The sequence below is a fragment of the Eulemur rufifrons genome, chromosome 25, assembly GCF_041146395.1.
Source record: "Eulemur rufifrons isolate Redbay chromosome 25, OSU_ERuf_1, whole genome shotgun sequence".
Classification (NCBI taxonomy): domain Eukaryota; kingdom Metazoa; phylum Chordata; class Mammalia; order Primates; family Lemuridae; genus Eulemur; species Eulemur rufifrons.
In genome coordinates this window covers 7,098,239-7,118,501 of record NC_091007.1, presented here as the reverse complement: position 1 = coordinate 7,118,501, position 20,263 = coordinate 7,098,239, and the positions used below count along the sequence as shown (strand labels likewise).

General features: G+C 35.8%; 1 protein-coding gene across 1 annotated transcript in view; it reads left to right on the top strand.

Moving 5' to 3' along the window:
* CUL2 (cullin 2) overlaps positions 1-20,263 on the top strand; it is a 69,031-nt gene that overhangs the window by 20,587 nt on the left and 28,181 nt on the right. The window contains exons 3-6 of the mRNA XM_069458622.1: positions 381-483; positions 4,392-4,486; positions 9,034-9,139; positions 11,938-12,020. Of these exons, the coding sequence (XP_069314723.1) occupies positions 381-483; positions 4,392-4,486; positions 9,034-9,139; positions 11,938-12,020 (387 nt within the window). The remainder of the gene's footprint in view (positions 1-380; positions 484-4,391; positions 4,487-9,033; positions 9,140-11,937; positions 12,021-20,263) is intronic.

The window sequence follows — 20,263 nt, the reverse complement described above, 5'->3', positions numbered from 1 at the left end:
TTGATGTTCCTTAGCCGTTTGTTGATACTGTGCTTATATCCATTCTTACGTGAACCTTGTTTTGTAGGTTTCTGGGTAATTTGATTTTCCAGAAACCCCCCTGGATTTTAACCTCTCTAATAGGTACTATCTTCCTCACAGTGTCCTCAAATAATTTTCAATAAATACTTGTTGAATGAATAAATGAATGAATTTTATTGTGCTTTTTAAAGTAAGCATGGTTACATATTTCACTTTTGTCATATATATAAGACAATATTATGTCTATTACAAGCCTAAACCACAAAAATGAAAATTTTCGTTTAATGCCAAATGAGTTAAATCTCATTGTTTTAAAATTATATCACCAATGAATATGAAAACCTTAATAATATAACTAGAGATATCTATGCTTTATGTGTGGCCTATCCTGAACCCCTTGGAGAAAGACTTTATACAGAAACTAAGATTTTTTTGGAAAATCACGTTCGGCATTTGCACAAGGTAAGAAATGATATATACATGATATAAATATGTTTATAGCTGCATAGTTACTTTAATAGTTCACTGTTTTCCAGTGCAAACTCCTGTGTCCTCTGACGGTATTTATAAATGTCTATCTTTATTATTTTCAGTCTTTCAGCTGTCTTTTCATATGCTATATAAAGGCTTCCAAAAACCTAAAATTAAAAAGGGAAATGGTAAATGATGATAAAAGTGGTCTCTGTAGCCTGTTATTTTGATCAGTATGCCATGTATTTAAAGGCAACATCACGAACTTGATCTGTGTATGGATTTTGCCGTGAGGCAGTCCCTGGGTTACAGGTGACCCGACTTATGGTGTTCCATACTTACGAACGGGCTCCCAAGGCTCCCCATAAGGATGATTTATAATTAAATAATCAGATTAATAATCCAGGAACTGTTATAGTTTCTTCCATGCATGTAAGCAAATTTGTGTGGCATAAGCAGTCTGTTGGTGCAGCTTTTTTTTTTTTTGAGACAGTCTCACTCTGTTGCCGAGGGTAGTGTGCAGTGGCATCATCGTAGCTTATAGCAACCTCAAACTCCTGGGCTCAAGCAATCCTCCTGCCTCAGCCTCCTGAGTAGCTGGAACCATCGGTGCGTGCCACCACTCCAGGCTAATTTTTCTATTTTTAGTAGAGACAGTGTCTCACTCTTGCTCAGGCTGGTCTCGAACTTCTGAGCTCAAGAAATCCTCCTGCCTTGGCCTCCCAGAGTGCTAAGATTATAGGCGTGAGCCACCAATCGCAGCCTGATGCAGCATCTTTAAGCTAGCAGCTGGTCTCATTGTATATGTGGTTGCTTGCACACAATATCACTTTCATCTTAACTTTTTTATTGGGCTTTGTGAGTCTGTGTTTACCCTCATGACCATGCCTCCAAAGCGAAAGTCCACTGCAAGTGCAGGTGAGCCTGCAGAGAAGAGAAAGGTGACTGCGATGGAAACACCTTCAGAGAAAGACCAAGGCCATCATTCACAGGGAGAGCATTAGGCTTCAGTTGCTTGACTATGGAACAATAATAAAGGATAAAGTGAGAATAATGGAACATGTGAAAGGCAATGCTCCATTGAAAGCATCAGTTAAATGTAGTGGATTAATTACTGAAATGGAAAGGTTTTTATTGATTTGGATAGAAAATCAAAATAATAAGATTTCTATTAGCTTAGGAATTAAAAAAGCACAGTGTCTGTAACTTATTACAATACATGGATATTATTATTACAGTATTACACAGCATTATTACCACATATGAACCATTGTATTATTATTATTACCACCATATATGCGCTGTTCATCAGGGATCTGTGTTACATACAAATATGACCTACTGTCGTTCTCAGGAAGTATCTCGTCCATAATCCAGGGATGTATTTTGCTATGAACCATTTTTAACTTAATTTGGACTAATGAGCTTATCAGGAACTGGGTGAGATAATTTATTGCCTGGACTAGAATCTTTTTTTTTTTTTTTAAATAAGCTCTACTTGGGATAGAATCTTGACTGTACTGTTTATTAGCTGTTGTGACCATGGGCAGCCCACTTAACAACTGTCTTATGGACTGAGCTTTAAATTTCTTTATCTATTAAATGGGAATAAAACAACATAATTTATATAAACCAGTCTAACCCTGCCTGTGGCCAGGAGTACTTTTTCTTTTTTTTTCTTTTTCAGATCTCACCAAGTCAGATTTTTTTTTTTTGTAGATACTTTTAAAAATGGTAAGAACCCATAAGTAGGGCACAGTTGATCATATGATATTTCCCTTAAAACATTTGAGGGAAGAGCTCTACTTTTTATAATATATAGCATGTACATTTTAGTGTTCTAGTGTGTGTGTTTATCAGCTCATGAAAGTGGTTTCGATAGCATGTACTTTAAAGTGGTCTTAAAATGTTTAATACGTTAATTTAGTTTTAAAATTCTGCCATTGTAAGCTACTGAGATTTGGTTATACCATAATTGATAACTATGTAAGACATTTATAAACTTTTTAGTTTTGTATTTTAGGTTAAGTTGTGTGATTTAAAAAAATTTTTTTTAATGTCAGAATTTTTTTAGACTTATAGAAAGTTGCAGAAATAGTGTAGAGAATTCTCATACCCTTTTCACTCAGCTTCTTAATGTTAACATCTTGCATAAGAATGGTAGAGTTATTAAAACTAAGAAATCAACATTAGTATAATTATGTGATTTAAAAGTGTTATTGTGAAGCAGTTTTATGAAAGATTGCAAAACTTTTATAAATTGTCACATAATTAACAGAATTGAAGCTGTTTCATCTGTGAAAAGGAAATTTGATTTGGTTGGGGGAGGGAACTTTTTTCATTAGTATTGTGTTACCATTATAGATAATTTAGGACATACCAATTAGCAAAAAGAAGAAAATAACCACTGCTCATACCATACCTTCAGAAATAACCACTGTTGATATTTTTGATATATCTATACTTAGGTATATCTATTTTGGTACATATTAATATATATATAATTTTGTGTCTTTTACATATTCTTGCTTTGTATAGACTTCTACTTTGTATTACAAAATGAAGTTATGTTATTTACTTTTATAATCTGCTTTTAGCTTTTAATAATTATGTAATTAAGTATCTTTCATTGTCATTAAATAGATATTTGTAATCCTGGCAGTTATTTGTAAAGTTTTTCATTATATGAAATACTGTGATTTGTTTAAATCCTCTCATGTTGCTGAGCATGTAGATTCTTTCCAATTTATATAATTTGTTATTATAAACAGTACTCTGTGAACATCCTTATAGCTAAATTACTATTGTGTAACCAAGTTTTTTGTAGGATAAATTCCTAGACATGGAATTGCGGGGTCACACACCTTTTTATTGTTTTTCACGTGTATTAACAAACTGTTCTCCAGGTTTATGTTTTATCCAAGCAGCAGCAACAGCTCACAGAAGGGTGCCCTATTCCGTAGCATTATTGAGTAGTTGCTTTTTTAATTTATTTACCAACTCGATAGGCAAAAAGTGCTATTTATAGGTTATTATTATCCCCCTAAGCCTTAATTGCTAAAATTACAAGTTTAAAAGCATTTGTTTCATCAGAGAATTAATTAAATGGAGATTGAGGTCATGACTTGCTTAAGGGCATGTGGGCAATTAATGACACAACTCAGGTAAGAGAACCTAAAATCTCCTCCATATCAGTCCAAGAGATTTTTATTGTTAGACTGTATTGCCTTTAAAAATAGACCTGAGATTTCAGTTAGATTTTCAGTTTTCAAAAAATAATAGCTTTCTATTAAGTAAATATAAAGCAACTTATTTTGGAGAATGTGGAAAAGGTATCAATTTCCATAAATAGTCTTATGCACAAAAGTGAATAGTTTAATTTGGAATGATGATATACTTAACTCAGGGTGATCGAAAGTAATGGATTTGACTATGTGAAATAATGCATTTGTTGAATAGCTAGATTTAACCATTCCATAATATATATATACTTTAAAACATCATGTTGTACACAATGAGTATGTACAATGTTATCTGTTAAGTTTTTTAAAAATTTAAAAAGTAATGGATTTGAAGAAACATAAGATAGAACACAATAGAGTTGTGTTCTATTTTAATCTGATCTTAATATTCTAGTCCAAAGACAGCATCAAACTATTATATTTTGTCCTTTTATCTTAGGGAATGAAACTATTTATTAGGGATGCTTCACTTTCATATCTAAGATTTTCTCAGTTGTTTCATTTTTACTAAAGATAGTTAAAATGTAATTTATAGATGTAATTTTTAATGTGTGAATTATGTAAGTTATTTTAGAACATTAATTTTGATACGGTTTATAGTTTACAATGAAAATGATTAGTGCTTTCCAAGTAAAAATATTTTTCCTCTTTATATAGAGAGTTCTGGAAGCAGAAGAACAAGTACTTGTTATGTATCATAGGTATTGGGAAGAATATAGCAAGGGTGCAGACTATATGGACTGCTTATATAGGTAAGTGTGCTTTTAAGATCTTGACAATCTAAACAGTATTGCCTGCACTCAATAATTGAAGGAATAATTTTCTAATTACCTGTTTTCCATTGAAATGTACAGAACTGAAGCATGCCCTCCGACATGGACTTTTCTCTGCTATGGGGAAAGGTCTATCGTCTGAGTCAGGTGGGTCTGGGGGAGCCAGGCAGTGTGTGCAAAGCTGTGCTGTGACAAGCAAAACTGTATTTATTGGCGTGGCCAGTAATTCTGCCAATTGTCTGGAACCTATAGCACATGTTAAATTTTGACGGAGACACTGAAAATTTAGCTTGCGTGAAACTTAGAGGAGTAAATCTAAGCCTGTGTCCCCTCCAAATGTTCTCATTTGACTCTAGCATTCAGTATTTTATGTTTCAGGGGAATATTATTACTTAAAATACTCAGTAGTTTTGTTCTTAATTCTCCATCTCCATTCTCTAGGCATATTGAGTTACTTGAAGTTCCTAATGCCCCATGGTCTCGCCCATCTTCCTGCCGTCCCTCGTGCTGTTCCATCTGCTTCGATTGCTTTTCCTCCTTTCTCTGAATGACGAATTCTGATGTGTTCTTCTGATATTCCTTTCCCTAAACTTCCTGATCTGCCCACCTCCCAGTCTCCTGCTTTTGTGTTTATTGCCCTCTTGTGTGTTACCACGGCGCTCTGCCGATCCTTTCTGACCCATTCACGGAAACTGTGGACATAAGTACTTAGGTGTGTAAGGCAGACATCTGTTCATTGAAGAATAGTGGAAAAATAACGAATAGTATCAGTAAGTACCTGGGTCCTTCAGCCTGGAACCTAGGATGTCCTCGCTTGCAGTGGCTGTGGCCTTGAAGGATGCAGTAGTACTTTTGCCCTGTGCATTGTGGTTGGGGCCACAGATGGGCTCCTGCTTCAGTTTCTTGTTGGGGAGAAGCTGAGGAGTTGAGCTGAGTCTCCAAGCGTTCCCTGCACAGTCACACTGTGCTTTGTTGGGGGAACATATTGGGAGACGGAGGCCCAGTTCTCTTGACACGTCTGTCTTCCTTTGCTCCACTTGTTCAGCATCCCTAAGGTTGATGATAGAAGTAGAGTTGATTCACTCGAAGCTGCCTGTGTTAGAAACTGGGGCTTGCTTCTCAATGGCCCAGTGATTTAATTTCTCCTTAGAAGAGCAAAACGTAATACCAGAGACCAGCAATTTCTGACAAACACAGGTTGATTGTGGCTTCAGCTTTTATAAAAGTATTTGCTGCGTAGGAAACATCTTGACATTTGATTTTTTTCCGTATTGACCAAGGTTAGATAATCATAAAAGAACTGTAAGAATTCTGTGGCTAGATTGTGAGGGAGAGTTGGCGGGATTTGAAGGGTAAGAGAGAGAGTGTGTGTACATGCTTTTGCCATTACTGGGACATGTGGGCCTTTGGAATGTAGATGACAACGAGTGTGGAGACCAGGTGCCATGCAGTGGGATCCCCCCTTAGCTGATGCATTTCAGTAAAGATTTAAGTTGTTTTTCTATTCTGTCTTCCTGTTTTAGGGCATGTACAATTCACTTTGCTCTCCTGCCCTTTTGTGTAACCAAATCGATTAATTTGGTGCCATTTAAATTAGTACTATTAAATGGGTACTATTTATGAGCTTTTAGTAAATGTTGCAATATATATAATATGTATGTTTGTGTGTGCATGTGTGTAAAACCAGATGAGGTAGTCAGTGTCTCCATTTGTACAGCCAAGGAAAGGAAGGCTCAGAGAGGTGAAATGACTTTGCTGAAGGTCACTCAGCTAATGAATCACAAGGGCAGAATTTAAGCCCAGATCGGTCTGATTTCAAAGCCCATCCATTTCATCCTCTTCATTCTACTGTAGTCTTATTCCAGACACCCTCTTCGACACCTAAGTAGATTCTGTTCTCATCCCTTTTCTTATACAGGCATTCCTTGTTGATATTGTGTGTTCAGCTCCAGACCACCATAATAAACAGCAGATGGCAATAAAGCAAGCCACCGAATTGTTTCCCAGCGCATATAAAAGTTACGTTTATACTATCCTGTAGTGTACAGTAGCATTATGTCTATAAAAACAATGTATACACCTCAGTGTAGAGACTACCTTATTGCTAACAAATGCTAACAATCATCCGAGCCTCAGTGAGTCGTCATTGGCGGGGGGTCTTGCCCTGATGTTGGTGGCCGCTGACTGATCAGGGTGGTGGTTACTGAAGGTTGGGGTGGCTGTGGCAATTTCTTAAAATAAGACAACAGTGAAATCTGTTGCATGAATTGACTCTTTCACAAAAGATTTCTCTGTAGCATACGATGCCATTTGATAGCATTTTATCCCCAGTAGAACTGCTTTAAAAATTGGAGTCAGTTCTCTTCAGTCCTGCTGCTGCTTTATCAACTAATTTTGTGTAATATTCTAAATAAATCCTTTGTTGTCATTTCAACAGTGTTGATAGCATCTTCACCAGGAGCAGATTGCATCTCAAGAAACCACTTTTTTGGCTCATCCATAAGAAGCAACTCCTTATCCATCCAAGTTTTCTCATGAGATTGCAGCAATTCAGTCACATCTTCAGGCTCTCTTTCTAATTCTAGTTCTCTTGCTATTTCCACTACTTCTGTAGTCATCTCCACTCCTGAAGTCTTGAACTCCTCAAAATCATCCATGAGGGTTGGAATCAACTTCTTCCAAACTCCTGTTAATGTTTATATTTTTACCTCCTCCCATGAATCATGAATGTTGTTAATGGCATCTAGAATAGTGAATCCTTTCCAGAAAGTTTTCAGTTTATTTCACCCAGTTCCACCAGAGGAATCACTGTCTATGGCAGCTATAGCCTTACGAAATGTATTTCTTAAGTAAGAAGACTTGAAAGTTGAAATGACTCCTTGGTCCATGGGCTACAGAATGGATGTCGTATTAGTAGGCGTGAAAACAATATTAATCTGTACATCTCTATCCGAGCTCTCGGTGACCAGGTGCATCATCCATGAGCAGTAATCTTTTCAAAGGAATCTTTTTTTTCCTGAGCAGTAGGTCTCCATGGTGGCTGAAAATATTCAGTAAAGCACGCTGTAAACAGATGTGCTGTCCTCCAGGCATTGTTTTTACATTTCTAGAACACAGGCAGAGAAGATTTAGCATAATTCTTAAGGGCCCTAGGATTTTTGAATTGTAAGCGAGCATTGGCGTCACCTTAAAGTCATCAGCTGTCTTAGGCCCTAATAAGTCAGTCTGTTCTTTGAAGCCAGGCATTGACTTCTCCTCTCTAGCCAGGAAAGTCCCGGAAGGCATCTTCTCCCAGTAGAAAGCTGTTTTGTCGACACTGAAAATCTGTTTAGTGTAGCCACTTTCATGAGTGATCTTAGCTAGATCTGGGTAGTTTGCTGCAGCTTCTCCATCAGCACTTGCTGCTTCATCTTTCGTTTTTATTTTATGGAGACGGCTTCTTTGCTTCTTTCCTTAAACCTCATGAACCAACCTTTGCTAGCTTTCAGCTTGTCTTCCGCAGCTTCCTCACCTTTCTCAGCCTTCATAGACATGAATAGAGTTAGTGCCTTGCTAAATTTTTGTTGTCTTTGTCTTTAATTTCAGTTGTCTGTAAATGCTAAGTGGATCCTTCATTTTGGTGTAATAAATCTTGGAAAATGTATTTTTAATATACAAATTTTGTAATTGTGGCCTAAATACTTGTATTGTCCATAGCAATTTATACATTGGTAGAATCTTTCCTATGAGTTGTTTCAGGCGGTGAACACTAAAGACATTATAGTGAAATCTATTATAGGATGGTGAAAAGTGCACAGTTGAACATTACAGGTCCTACCATACATTGTATTTTATTTTAGGACTCTATATTCATCTCAGTTATTCTTAGAGTTCATCATAGTCATTAGTCTTAGAATATGTTGAAACATTTCTTTTTAATGCGTTGCCCTCTGGTAGACAAAGTCGTCTTTAATCTGTCAGTTTTACCCATATTTCTTACTATCTATAACTGTCTATCCCATTTTCTTACCTATTGATTATGATCTTTTTTATTTAGAAATGAAAAGTTACAGTTTTTTCTGGCGATAAAATAGAGAGGACTGACTTGATTTTGATCTTTTAACCATTTTCCGTTTGTTTTTGAGAGTGGACTTTATCTTGACTTCACCAAGAAGAATTTGGGAATTAGCAGATGATACTGTAGAAGGTCTGACCTTTGGAAAAGGGCTGCTGGGCTATAGGGTATTGGAAATAGAGCAAAACCCTTGAGTTTTTTCAGTGAGACTGAAATAATAGGTTTTTTAAAAAAATTTTGCTATTCTAGAGGTCTTATTCTTTGTCTTTTAGGGCCTTGCAGAGAGAGATGGGCTAATAATTTCTATTTTCTTTATATTTCTAATTTCTCCATCATTAGCTTTTTCTGGACGTATTACTGGACTATTCTGTAGTTAATGTATAACTCTAAAATTATTGTTTTAAGGCTGCAAATTAATGGCTTTCCTGCTGATTTTGACTTAATATCCAATGATATCACATTTATTTTTCAGGTATCTCAACACCCAGTTTATTAAAAAGAATAAATTGACAGAAGCTGACCTTCAGTACGGCTATGGTGGTGTAGATATGAATGAACCACTTATGGAAATAGGAGAGGTAGGAAATTCCTTAAATGACTGGCAAATCATAAGTGTATTTTTATAAATTGAGGTAATTTGATTCAGTGTCCTTTTTTTTTAAGGACACTGAGTTGACTGTCTTAAAATTATCAAGATTTAAAACATCCTAAATGTCAAGTAAATAAAACACTGTCGTGATTTCCTAAGAATCTTGAGGTAGATCAGAGGAACAGAAAAGATATGACAATTATTTTAATGATTAACTATATGATGGATGAATGACAGGGTTAATGGTTCTGCATTGTGAGAAAACTCATAAAATTGTATAGAATAATGTTGAGACTCTTGTGGGTTTTTGTTTTTTTTTTTTACTTTTTAAGATGAATTTTGCCGGGCGTGGTGGCTCACGCCTGTAATCCTAGCACTCTGGGAGGCCGAGGCGGGTGGATCGCTCAAGGTCAGGAGTTCAAGACCAGCCTGAGCAAGAGTGAGACCCCGTCTCTACTAAAAATAGAAAGAAATTATATGGACAACTAAAATATATATATATACAAAAAATTAGCCGGGCATGGTGGCGCATGCCTGTAGTCCCAGCTACTCGGGAGGCTGAGGCAGTAGGATCGCTTAAGTCCAGGAGTTTGAGGTTGCTGTGAGCTAGGCTGACGCCACGGCACTCACTCTAGCCTGGGCAACAAAGCGAGACTCTGTCTCCAAAAAAAAAAAAAAAAGATGAATTTTTATTTCTATTTATTTTTTAAGAGACAGGGTCTCACTCTGTTGCCCAGGCCAGTGTGCAGTGGCAGGACCATAGCTCACTGTTAACCTCAAACTTTACTTAAAAAATAAAAGTAATTCAGAGTAAAACAATGAAATGTGCAGTTCAGGTAATTCATTCAAATTCTTGGAGTATAGTGCAAATTTAAATGTCGAAAATTATAATATACAATGCATATCCTGATTGTGAAAGAAATATTCCTGTACAAGTTTGTTTATTCATTCAAAACATATTTATTCAGTCGCCATTGAGGATATACAATGGTAGACAGAAGAAAATCTCTGTCCACAGAAAGCTTGTTAAGTTCAGATAAGGGAAGCAGATGCGAAATAAGTAAAGAAATTAGTATTAAATTGTGATGAGTATTAATGAAGGAAATATACAGCTAAGATGCAGTATTAATAGAAATTTAAGTTAGTGCAATCCTTTTAGAAAGAAATTGATCAGTGTGTTTCAATACACTTCAAAATATTTAACACCATTTACAGCAGGGGGTATAGCTCACTGGTAGAGCATTTGACTGCAGATCAAAATATTTAACACCTTTTGACCAGGTAATCCCATGTCTAGTAATCTGTACTTGGAAAATAGTAAATATGGGGGGAAAAAAGTTTAAATCTTAAGTCTTTCTTGCAATCTTTGTTAATAGGGTGAACAATCTGAATTTTCAACATCTGATAATAAAAATCATACATAGAAAAATATATACAGTATGGTTTTGTTACAGTGGCTGGCAAAGGACCCTCTTGCTTATGTGGGCTAGAAGGTAGATAAAAGAATAGCAGCATTGTTCTCAGTAGGAGAAAACTGGAAATACAAACACTTGAGCAGTCATCAACAGTAGAATTGAAAAATAAATCATGCAATATTCATTCAACAGGGCAGCGGTCCCCAACCTTTTTGGCACCAGGGACTAGTTTCATGGAAGACAATTTTTCCACTGGGGGAGGGAGGTGGTTTCAGGATGATTCAAGCACATTACATTTATTGTGCAGTCAACCTCTCTGCCAATGATAATCTGTATTTGCAGTGTTTTCTCAGTGCTAGCATCACTACCTCAGCCCCACCTCAGACCATCAGGCATTAGATTCTCATAAGGAGCTCGCAACCCAGATCCCTCGCATGCGCAGTTTATGGTAGGGTTCGTGCTCCCATGAGAATCTCATGCCGCTAATCTGGCAGGAGGCAGAACTTATGCAGTGATGTGAGTGGCTGTAAATACAGATGACGCTTTGCTGGCTCACCTACCGCTCAGGTGGAGCAGTACCGGTCAGTGGCCCCAGGATTGGGGACCGTAGCAATAGGGTACTATGTAGCAGTTCCCATTATTGAGCTGTATAGCTGTAATGTTTCAATGTGGATGGGTTTCATTAACAAAATTTAATTTAAAAAAAATCACACACAGAAGAATATACAATGCGATTTTGTTATCAAGGTCAGAAATGGTCAACTTGAAACTAATACAGGGGTAGAACTATAAGCACACAAATGGTTTAACACAAAATTCAGGACAGTGGTAACCCGAGGGGAAAAGAGGGACGCTTGGGGCAACAGTAGTGGCGAAGTTGTATTTCTTAAACTGGGTAGTGAATACAGGGGTGTTTCCTCTTACTATTCTTTAAACCTACTTACTCTTTTATGTTTGTATGAAATATCTCACAATTTAAAAAAATCAGCCAACAGCCAAATCATGTTTTATTTGACATAAATCCTTTGTTTCTGTTACAGCCTTGGCATCTATAGGCCATCCATAGTGTTGAGCATTTAACAATCAATAAATTAAGGTTTTATAATAATCAGTTATTTTTGTAAGATTTTCACTTAATGATAAAACCTTAATTCTGTTCTTTTACAAGTCTGATACGGTAACTGTCATTTTAAATTAGAATTTTATTTTCCTTTGAATTTTTAAATTTTCACTTAGTTTTCATTAGAACTTCAAAATAGTAGTTACAAATTTTTCTTTTGATGAGTATCTTTACTTTTAAAAAAATCTTGAGCAAATGTTAGAAACAAATACTGAGTAATTCAGCCTTGATGATTTTTATTTTTCCCGGCAGCTAGCATTGGATATGTGGAGGAAATTGATGGTTGAACCACTTCAGACCATCCTTATCCGAATGCTGCTCCGAGAAATCAAGAAGTGAGTGCTGACATATAACTTTCTGAGTCTATTCTGTTTTGCTGTTTGATATGGTTTAAAAATAGTATACAGTTGCATGGCTGTTGGGCCTCGTTTTATTGTAATGAGCCTCATTTTACTTCTAAATGCCAGTGTTTTAAAGTTGCTTTGTAATCTTCCTTTTTCTTTTTTTTTTTTTTTTGAGGGGGCAGATCTGGTCTTTACATATTTCCTAATATTCTTAGTACATAAAAAGCACCCGAGGGAAGTGACTTGTTGCTTTTCAATCCTGAAACCTCATTGACCTGCCAGGCAGTGTCGGGAGGTGTTTGTACATATTCTCAGTTTAAATCCTGATAGGGATTACTTATTCAAGAAAACAGTTTCTCCTAGTTAGTTGGTTACCTCTCAGCCCCAGTACTGTAATCTATAACTTGCCTAATATTGTGAAGTAAACTTAGGGGAAAATAGCTTCCTCCTCTACCCGAGCCCAAAGTGATTGACTCTTTACTTTATTGCTCTGTGAATACAGTTTGGGGTAAAGAAGGTTTTGCTGTGGAGTCCATAGTAGCACATCTCTGGATCAGCTCTGGCCTGAGGATTCTTAGACTTCAGCTTTAGGGAAATGAAGGCACTGTGTCAGTCATCAAATATATGTGTAATAAATGCCAGGCTACTGGAACTGATGTTACGGGAATTACCTAGAGCCGTGAATAGTGTGATAATGGCCACTCCTTCTGGATCTACTTTCAAGAAGAACCAGATACGGAGTTTTTTATGTGAAGAATAATTTATCAAAGCATTGTTATTACTGTGTTACTCCCAGTAGGAAGTAGGGGGTTAAACACACACACACACACACACACACACACGCACCCCCTCTCCCCCCCCCCACCCCAGCACAAAAGAGGATAGAGGATATTTTTAAATTTAACAGTAGTACCAAATAGAAAGTAGGTAGTAGCATTTAGTAACTTGATTTAAAGAAATTGTCACTAACCGTTTTTATGATTGCATTGTTCTCAAAGACAGAGATGGAGAGAAAAGGCAGTAGTGAAGCAGTGAGGTTGGAACAATTTTCCTTCCTCTTTTCTCTGCTAAACTATGATTATCTAAAAATAAACACTCTTAACAAGATTTATAAATTCTGATATAATTTCCTGAAAAATACTAACTTCTTTTTTGACTTGAAATTCAGCTATTTTATATTAAAAGTGTAAGGAAAATATTGTTATTCTTTCTAAATGTTCTTCTATGGAATATCTCTCTTAATATAATTTTGCCTCATCCTAGTAAATTTTCTTGAAGTATGATTGTGATTTTGATGACAAATGAAACTGTGAAAAAAAAATACAATTATAGAATATTCTAGAAAAGACAGAAATTACCTGATCAACTTGTCTTATTTTTATTGTTTTAATCAACTTCTGTTAAGACATTTGACATGCTGTACTCATATCTCATTTATTCTTGTGTCAGCTCTATTAGGTAGAGTTTTACATTTTACAGCCAAGGAAACTAGGGCATATTAATAATAGAAAAAGTTAAACATGGGAACTGCGTGCCAAGCAGTGTGCTAAATTTTTTGCATGCATTATCCCATTTAATCCTCACAACCCCAGAAGGTTGGTGCAATTGCCATCACCATTTTACACATAGAGAAGTCAATGGTGGTGCTCTAACTGCGATAATTTGACTCCAGGTCCCATCTTCTTAATTCTAGGGATTCAAATCTGGGTTTATCTACCTCTAAATCCATTATGCATGTCGCTTTAATCCACAGAATATTTCTTCCATATTTCCTGGCTCTAATACCTTTCGCTTGATGAGTACAGTTTAGTTTTATAATGCTTTGAATATTCTGGTGTTTTCTCACATATTTTTAATTTGGTCTTAGGGAGGCAGCAGGTTTTATTTATAAGTAAGTAAATTGAGCTTCCACAAAGAAGAATGAATTGTTGAACTTGATATAGCGAAGGAAATAGACATCATGCCTTTAGACTTCCAGTTGGGGTCTTTCCGCTGCATTGCTTTAACGTCTCTTTACCCATTGTCATTTGAGCTAATATGGTCAAATATCGTAATTTCCATTGCCATGGATGAACAGCTATGGTAGATACTTTCTAATATCATCTGATCTTTATAACAGGATATGATGATGAGTATTGTCATAAGCTCATTTTACATGTGAGGAAAATGAGGCTTAAGAGAGTAAGCAACTTACCTATCTTACATAACAAGTAAATGGCAGAACCAAAATTAGAATTTAGGTCATTTTGGTTCCTGTATCATATATTCTTAGAAATAGTTTGCTCAAGTTGCATCTCTTTGCCATTTCTACTAAAAGAGACATATTTTAATGTGTATACCTACAACTTCGTTGTGGAAAGAGCTCCACCATATGTACTAAATAGAATCTTTTCAGATCTAACAGAACCTGTGCAAATTGATTTCCTGTCAATTTATTTACGATTCCCTTTTCCCATATTCATCCCTGGGTTCCTAGATGTTTTCCATAAGTCTCTAAAAAACATTACTCTGTGCTAGTGGTTTCTCAGATCTGGCCAATGAAAATTAAGATTACACTGGGAACATTTAAAAGAGTTATCTTTCTATAAAAATAGAAGTAGTATATGCTGATTATAAAAATTTTAAAATGTGCAGAAGGTTAAAGAGAAAAGTAAATGACCTTTTTTTCCCTCCCAGTACCTCAGTTCTGCTATTTAAAGGAAACAACTATTAAGAATTTATTTTCTGGCCGGGCGCGGTGGCTCACGCCTGTAATCCTAGCACTCTGGGAGGCCGAGGTGGGCGGATCGTTTGAGCTCAGGAGTTCGAGACCAGCCTGAGCAAGAGTGAGACCCCGTCTCTACTAAAAATAGAAAGAAATTATATGGACAGCTGAAAACATATATAGAAAAAAAATTAGCCGGGCATGGTGGTGCATGCCTGTAGTCCCAGCTACTCGGGAGGCTGAGACAGGAGGATCGCTTGAGCTCAGGAGTTTGAGGTTGCTGTGAGCTAGGCTAACGCCACGGCACTCACTCTAGCCTGGGCAACAGAGTGAGACTCTGTCTCAAAAAAAAAAAAAAAAAAAAAAAAGAATTTATTTTCTAACAAAAATTCTCTATGCAGTTAAAATTGTATGTATATACAAATAGTTGTATGTACATACATTTATATGGAAACATATATGTATATATCTACACACACATTACATGTAGTATTGTACATGTATATATGTGCACACATTGGGGAGCTTTTTGAAAGCATAGATATCTGGCTCTCTACCTGTATCCACTGAATCATACTCTAGGGAGAGTAGAAACTTACATTTTTACAAAGCTCCCCAGATGTTATGTATGTATCAGTTCAGACTGGCATTAGTGAAGTCCTGGTCTGCGCTAAATAATCATCCCTCCACTTATTTTGTAAAGCTTTCATGGGAGTGTTTCCTTTTTACCTATGGATTTCTTTATTATACAAATATGAAGACTATATCAAAAATATATTCTTAAAAGTTTAAACAAGAGCACATTAGTGCTTGGTGTGAGACTGTAAACTGGCAACATGAGGAAATTCCTTTATGGTGAGAGAACAGTTCTGTATCTTTAATACAATGGTGGTGACATGAATCCAGACATAGAATTACATAGAACTATAGACAGAACTATATACACACAAACATATACAAATGTAAAAACTAGAAAAATCTTATTAAAGTCTATAGATTGTACTAATGTCAATTTCATGATTTTGATATTGTACCATAGTTATGTCAGGTGTTACCACTGGTGAAAGCCAGGTAACACAAGACTCCTCTGTATTATTTTTGCAGCTTCCTGTGAGTCTACAATTATTTCAAAATTAAAAATTTCCTTTTTTTTTTTTATTTCAGTTTAAATAATGCATAAAATGTGAATGCTCATGTTGTCTTGTTTTACCTCAGACTTCCTTTCCTCTCCTGATGAGTACCTACTGAAGACAGCTGGGTTGTACCTTTATATTTGTTTATTTAAGTACAGTGGCTTTCTTCCCTTTTGGGAGGATCTCGGTGTTCCTTTAGCATCATGATGATGACATGCAGAACTTCCAGTGTAAAAATACTTAGGTTGAGGCCAGGCGCGGTGGCTCATGCTTGTAGTCCTAGCACTTTGGGAGGCTGAGGGGGCAAGGATTGCTTGAGGCCAGGAGTTTCAGACCAGCTTCAGCAACACAGTGAGACCCTTGTCTACAAAATAATAGAAAAAATTAGCCAGGCATGGTTGTACACACCTGTAGTCTTATCTGCTCAGAAGACCGAGATGGGAGGGTCACTTGAGCTGGGAAGTTTGAGGTTGCAGTGAGCTACGATGTCGCCTCTGCACTCTAGCTGAGGCAACAGAGTGAAACCCTGTCTCAAAAACAAACAAACAGAAAACCCTTGGTTTGCATATGCACAAAAAATTTTTGCATCATTTTGAGAAGGTTTATGGATTTCCAAGGTCAGAATTGCTGCTTTTTCATTTATTTAGTGGGCTTCTCTGTCCCCAGTCAGGGAATCATTTGGCAAATTGCAGTCTGAACTGTCTTCACACTTACTGTTTGGTGAATTGGTAAAAGTTTTTATATGGTCTGGAGTAATAACTCCAGGGGAAGACAATCAGGACTTCAACGCTCTCCAAAGTCAGAAGTGTTCTTGCTGTTCTTTGGCACTTTATTCTTTCATGTAAATATTATAGTCACCTTTTCTAAATTATAAATCACCTTTAAAAAATTTCTGTGGGATTGTGACTGAATTAAATCCGTAAGTTAGTTTGAAGATAATTTACATCTTCATGGTATTAAGCCTTCCTAACCACGAAGATAGTATATCTTTCTGTTTATTGTGCTTTCTTTGACATCTCTTAACAGGTTTTTATAGATTTTTCTCTAAAGGTCCTCCATGCCTTTTGTTCGATTTTTCTCAAGATACTTGGTATTCTCTGATGCTATTACAGAAAGTTTGTTCTATATAGTTACCCGTTCTATTTGTTTTCTGCTAGTATGTAGAAATGCAACTCTAGTATACAAATCTTATATTCAACCACTGTGTTAAATTCTGTTATTTCTAATAATATGTCTGTGCATATTTTTTGATTTTTCTTTGTAAGCTGTCATAATGTGAAAATAATGAAGTTTTCTTTCCTTCTCTCCTGTGTGTAAATTACATGTATAACATTACCTCATTTAAGATGGTGCCTCCTCTAGTTTTTTAATAGATATTCTTTATCAGAATATTAAAATTAACTTGAATTGGTGTTGAATTTTGTAAAAATGACATTTCTGTTTCTATCGAGCAATCATACGGTGGTTATCTTCTTTTTCCATTACTCTGTTAATGGGGTGTGAATTGTATTTTTGGATTTTGTGATATTCAACTATCCTTGTATGACTAGGATAAAACCTAGGTTGGTCATTTTTCGTTACAGTTTTTATACATTGTTGCATTTGCTAATGCTTTATTTAGAATTTTGCATCTATGTCCATGAGTGGTATGAGTCTGTAATTATTCTTTCTTGAGCTTTGTTTGGATTTGGTATCCAGCTTATCCTTGTGGTATGAATTAGTGGGTGTTCCCTCTTTTTCTTTTGAGTAGAAGAGTTTGTATAAAATTGAGATTATCAGCATCTTAAATATTTAGTAAAACTCCTGCAGAATCATCTGTGCCTGGCGTTTCTTTGTAAGAAGATTTGTTTTTATAAGAAGATTTTAATCTCAGTTATTTCAAGTCTTAAGACCAGTCAAACTTGCATTTCTTAAATCAGCTCAAATTAATTTTTGCAAAATTGTTGAGAAGTAGGTGTTTGACTATATTCTCTTGAAAAAAACTTTTTATTTGAAGTCATTCTAGATTTACGGAAGAGTTACAAAGCTAGTATAAAGAATTCATGTATACCCTGCACCCAGCTTCCCGGTATTACAATCCATGGTATGTTTATGAACATTTGGTATAATATTGTTAACTAGACTACAGAGTTTATTTGCATTTCCCTTGTTTTTCCACCAGTGTTCTCATTCTGTCCTGAGATTCAGTTCAGGTCACCACATTGCAATTAGCTGTCATGTCTCTTTGGTTTCCATTCTGTGGAGTCTTCCCTTGTCTCATATGACCCTAACACTTTTAAAGAGTAGTGGTCAGGTATTTGTACATTCGCTCTCGGTTCTGGTTTCTCTGATACTTTCTCATGATTAGACTGAGGGTATAGGTTTTTGGGAAAAATACCAGAAGGTAACGTGCCCTTCTCATCACATCCGATCAAGGAGTAGGCGATACCAACAACTTTTTATTGGTGACAACTTTGATCATTTGGTTAATACATTGTTTTCTTTTTGATCTCCGCCTGGAATAATGTCTTCCTTTCATTCATAATATTGCTTATTCACATCTTTCCTTTTTTTTTTTTTTGATCACTTTTGGTAGATGTTTGTGTATTTTGTTGTTTTTTTCCCCAAGGAACCCTCATTAAGTCTTAGTTGATCTGCTCTGTTGTATCTTTGCTTTCTCTTTCATTATTCTATCCTTACTTTTCTTTTCCTAATTCTTTTGGGACTGTTTTTTGATTGGACTGAAATGGGATACAGAACCCCTAGGGAGGGAGAGGTTTAAGAATTTTTTTTTCTTTTTATTTGTATATCTTCATGGGGTACAAGTGCAATTTTGCTATATTGATGGTGCATTATGGTGAAGTCATGGCCTTCACTGTGCATCCCTCACTGGAGAAAGGCACGTTGTACCCACCAAGAAACCTCTTGTCGTCCACTCACTTCCTTAAAAATCTTAAACCAATTATTTCTTACTGTAATTTGATGTTTTCACTCACAGAATTGAGGGACTGTTATATAGTAGAGGTAGACAAAAGTGGAGGTTGAGGCAGGATTTCTGATGTGAGTCCATACCTTTCTTTTACAGTGAATAGAATTCCTGATATTGAAAAATTATTTTCTAGGTAGTAATCTCAGTTAAAGGAAACAAAGAAATTAGTAATTTACTTTGCATGTTATAGAGCTGTGTGTTAGATCTCCAGTAATAATTTTTTAAAACATTTAAGAATAATAAGAAGAAATGGTGGTTGAATAGTCCTGCCCATATTTTCTACTCAAGGTAGTGAAGTTTATTTCTTAAAGTAATTAAAAGTAAAATAAAGTTAAAATTTAAAATTATAAGTTTTAAAAATATCAGAGTGGAGTAATTTGTTCCTCAGGAAATATCTTTACACACTTCTGTGATCTGGCTGCCAACTATTTTTTATTTGATGCCAAAAGGATTTTGTCCCTCTGGTTACAAAATCAAGTCACTAAATGAGTGTTTAAGTTAAACAATACTTCTGTTGTTATTATGAAGATGAAGTGAGTTGCTTTATATAAAGTATTTACCTCAGTGCCTGGAGCTTAGTAAGTTTTCAGAAAAAATTAGCTCTGTTCAAGTGAATACTTCCCATAATACCTTCCTAAAGCAAACCAGCTTGTGTAGATGTTCTTCTTTGATACATTGATGGCCACAGTAGAAAAAAATTTTTTTCCTTGGGGCCACAGTGTTTTATTACAAAAATAGAATAAAAACTACGAAAACAAAACGATCTTTTCTAATTAAATGAAAAATTTGTGAATCCTGGCTTTTTGACCTTTAGACTTTCCAGTTGTCTGGACATTGCTGATTGCATGCATAGAGCATGTTTATATGTTCCTTTGTCTTCTTTGTTTCCTGCAAATTGGCAGTGCAGTGGTTTACTCAGACTCAGAGGTTCGATTCCTCTGGCAGGACCATGGGTGATATTGGGTTCTTTCATAATTTTCACCCTTTTTTTGGTGTTAGCTGATGCTCACTACTGACATGAGTTAGCTTATTAGGGTTTGTAAAACTGTGTCACTCTAATTCTATCATTCTGTTTTGATTTATTGCTTGGAATTATTTCAGAAAGATATGCTTCTTCTCATTTATTATTTGGATACCCAATGGTAAATTCATATAGGAAAAGTACAATTACTGTTTCTTTCCTTTTTCAACCTGGTTTTTAAGATAACAAATTGGTTTGCTGTCATTCTTATGTGACTAATTATTAATAACTTTTCTTACTTTACCATGATGACCTCACTTAGTTTCTATTCATTGTAGGTCTTTATTACAGTTTAAGTTACCTCTCTTTTGGCGAGTTGGTGCCAGAGTCTTTCTGACATGACCCTGGTCATCTTTGATAGCTTTTTTGCTATCTGCTGTGTCACTGTGTTCCGGAGTTATCTTGTAC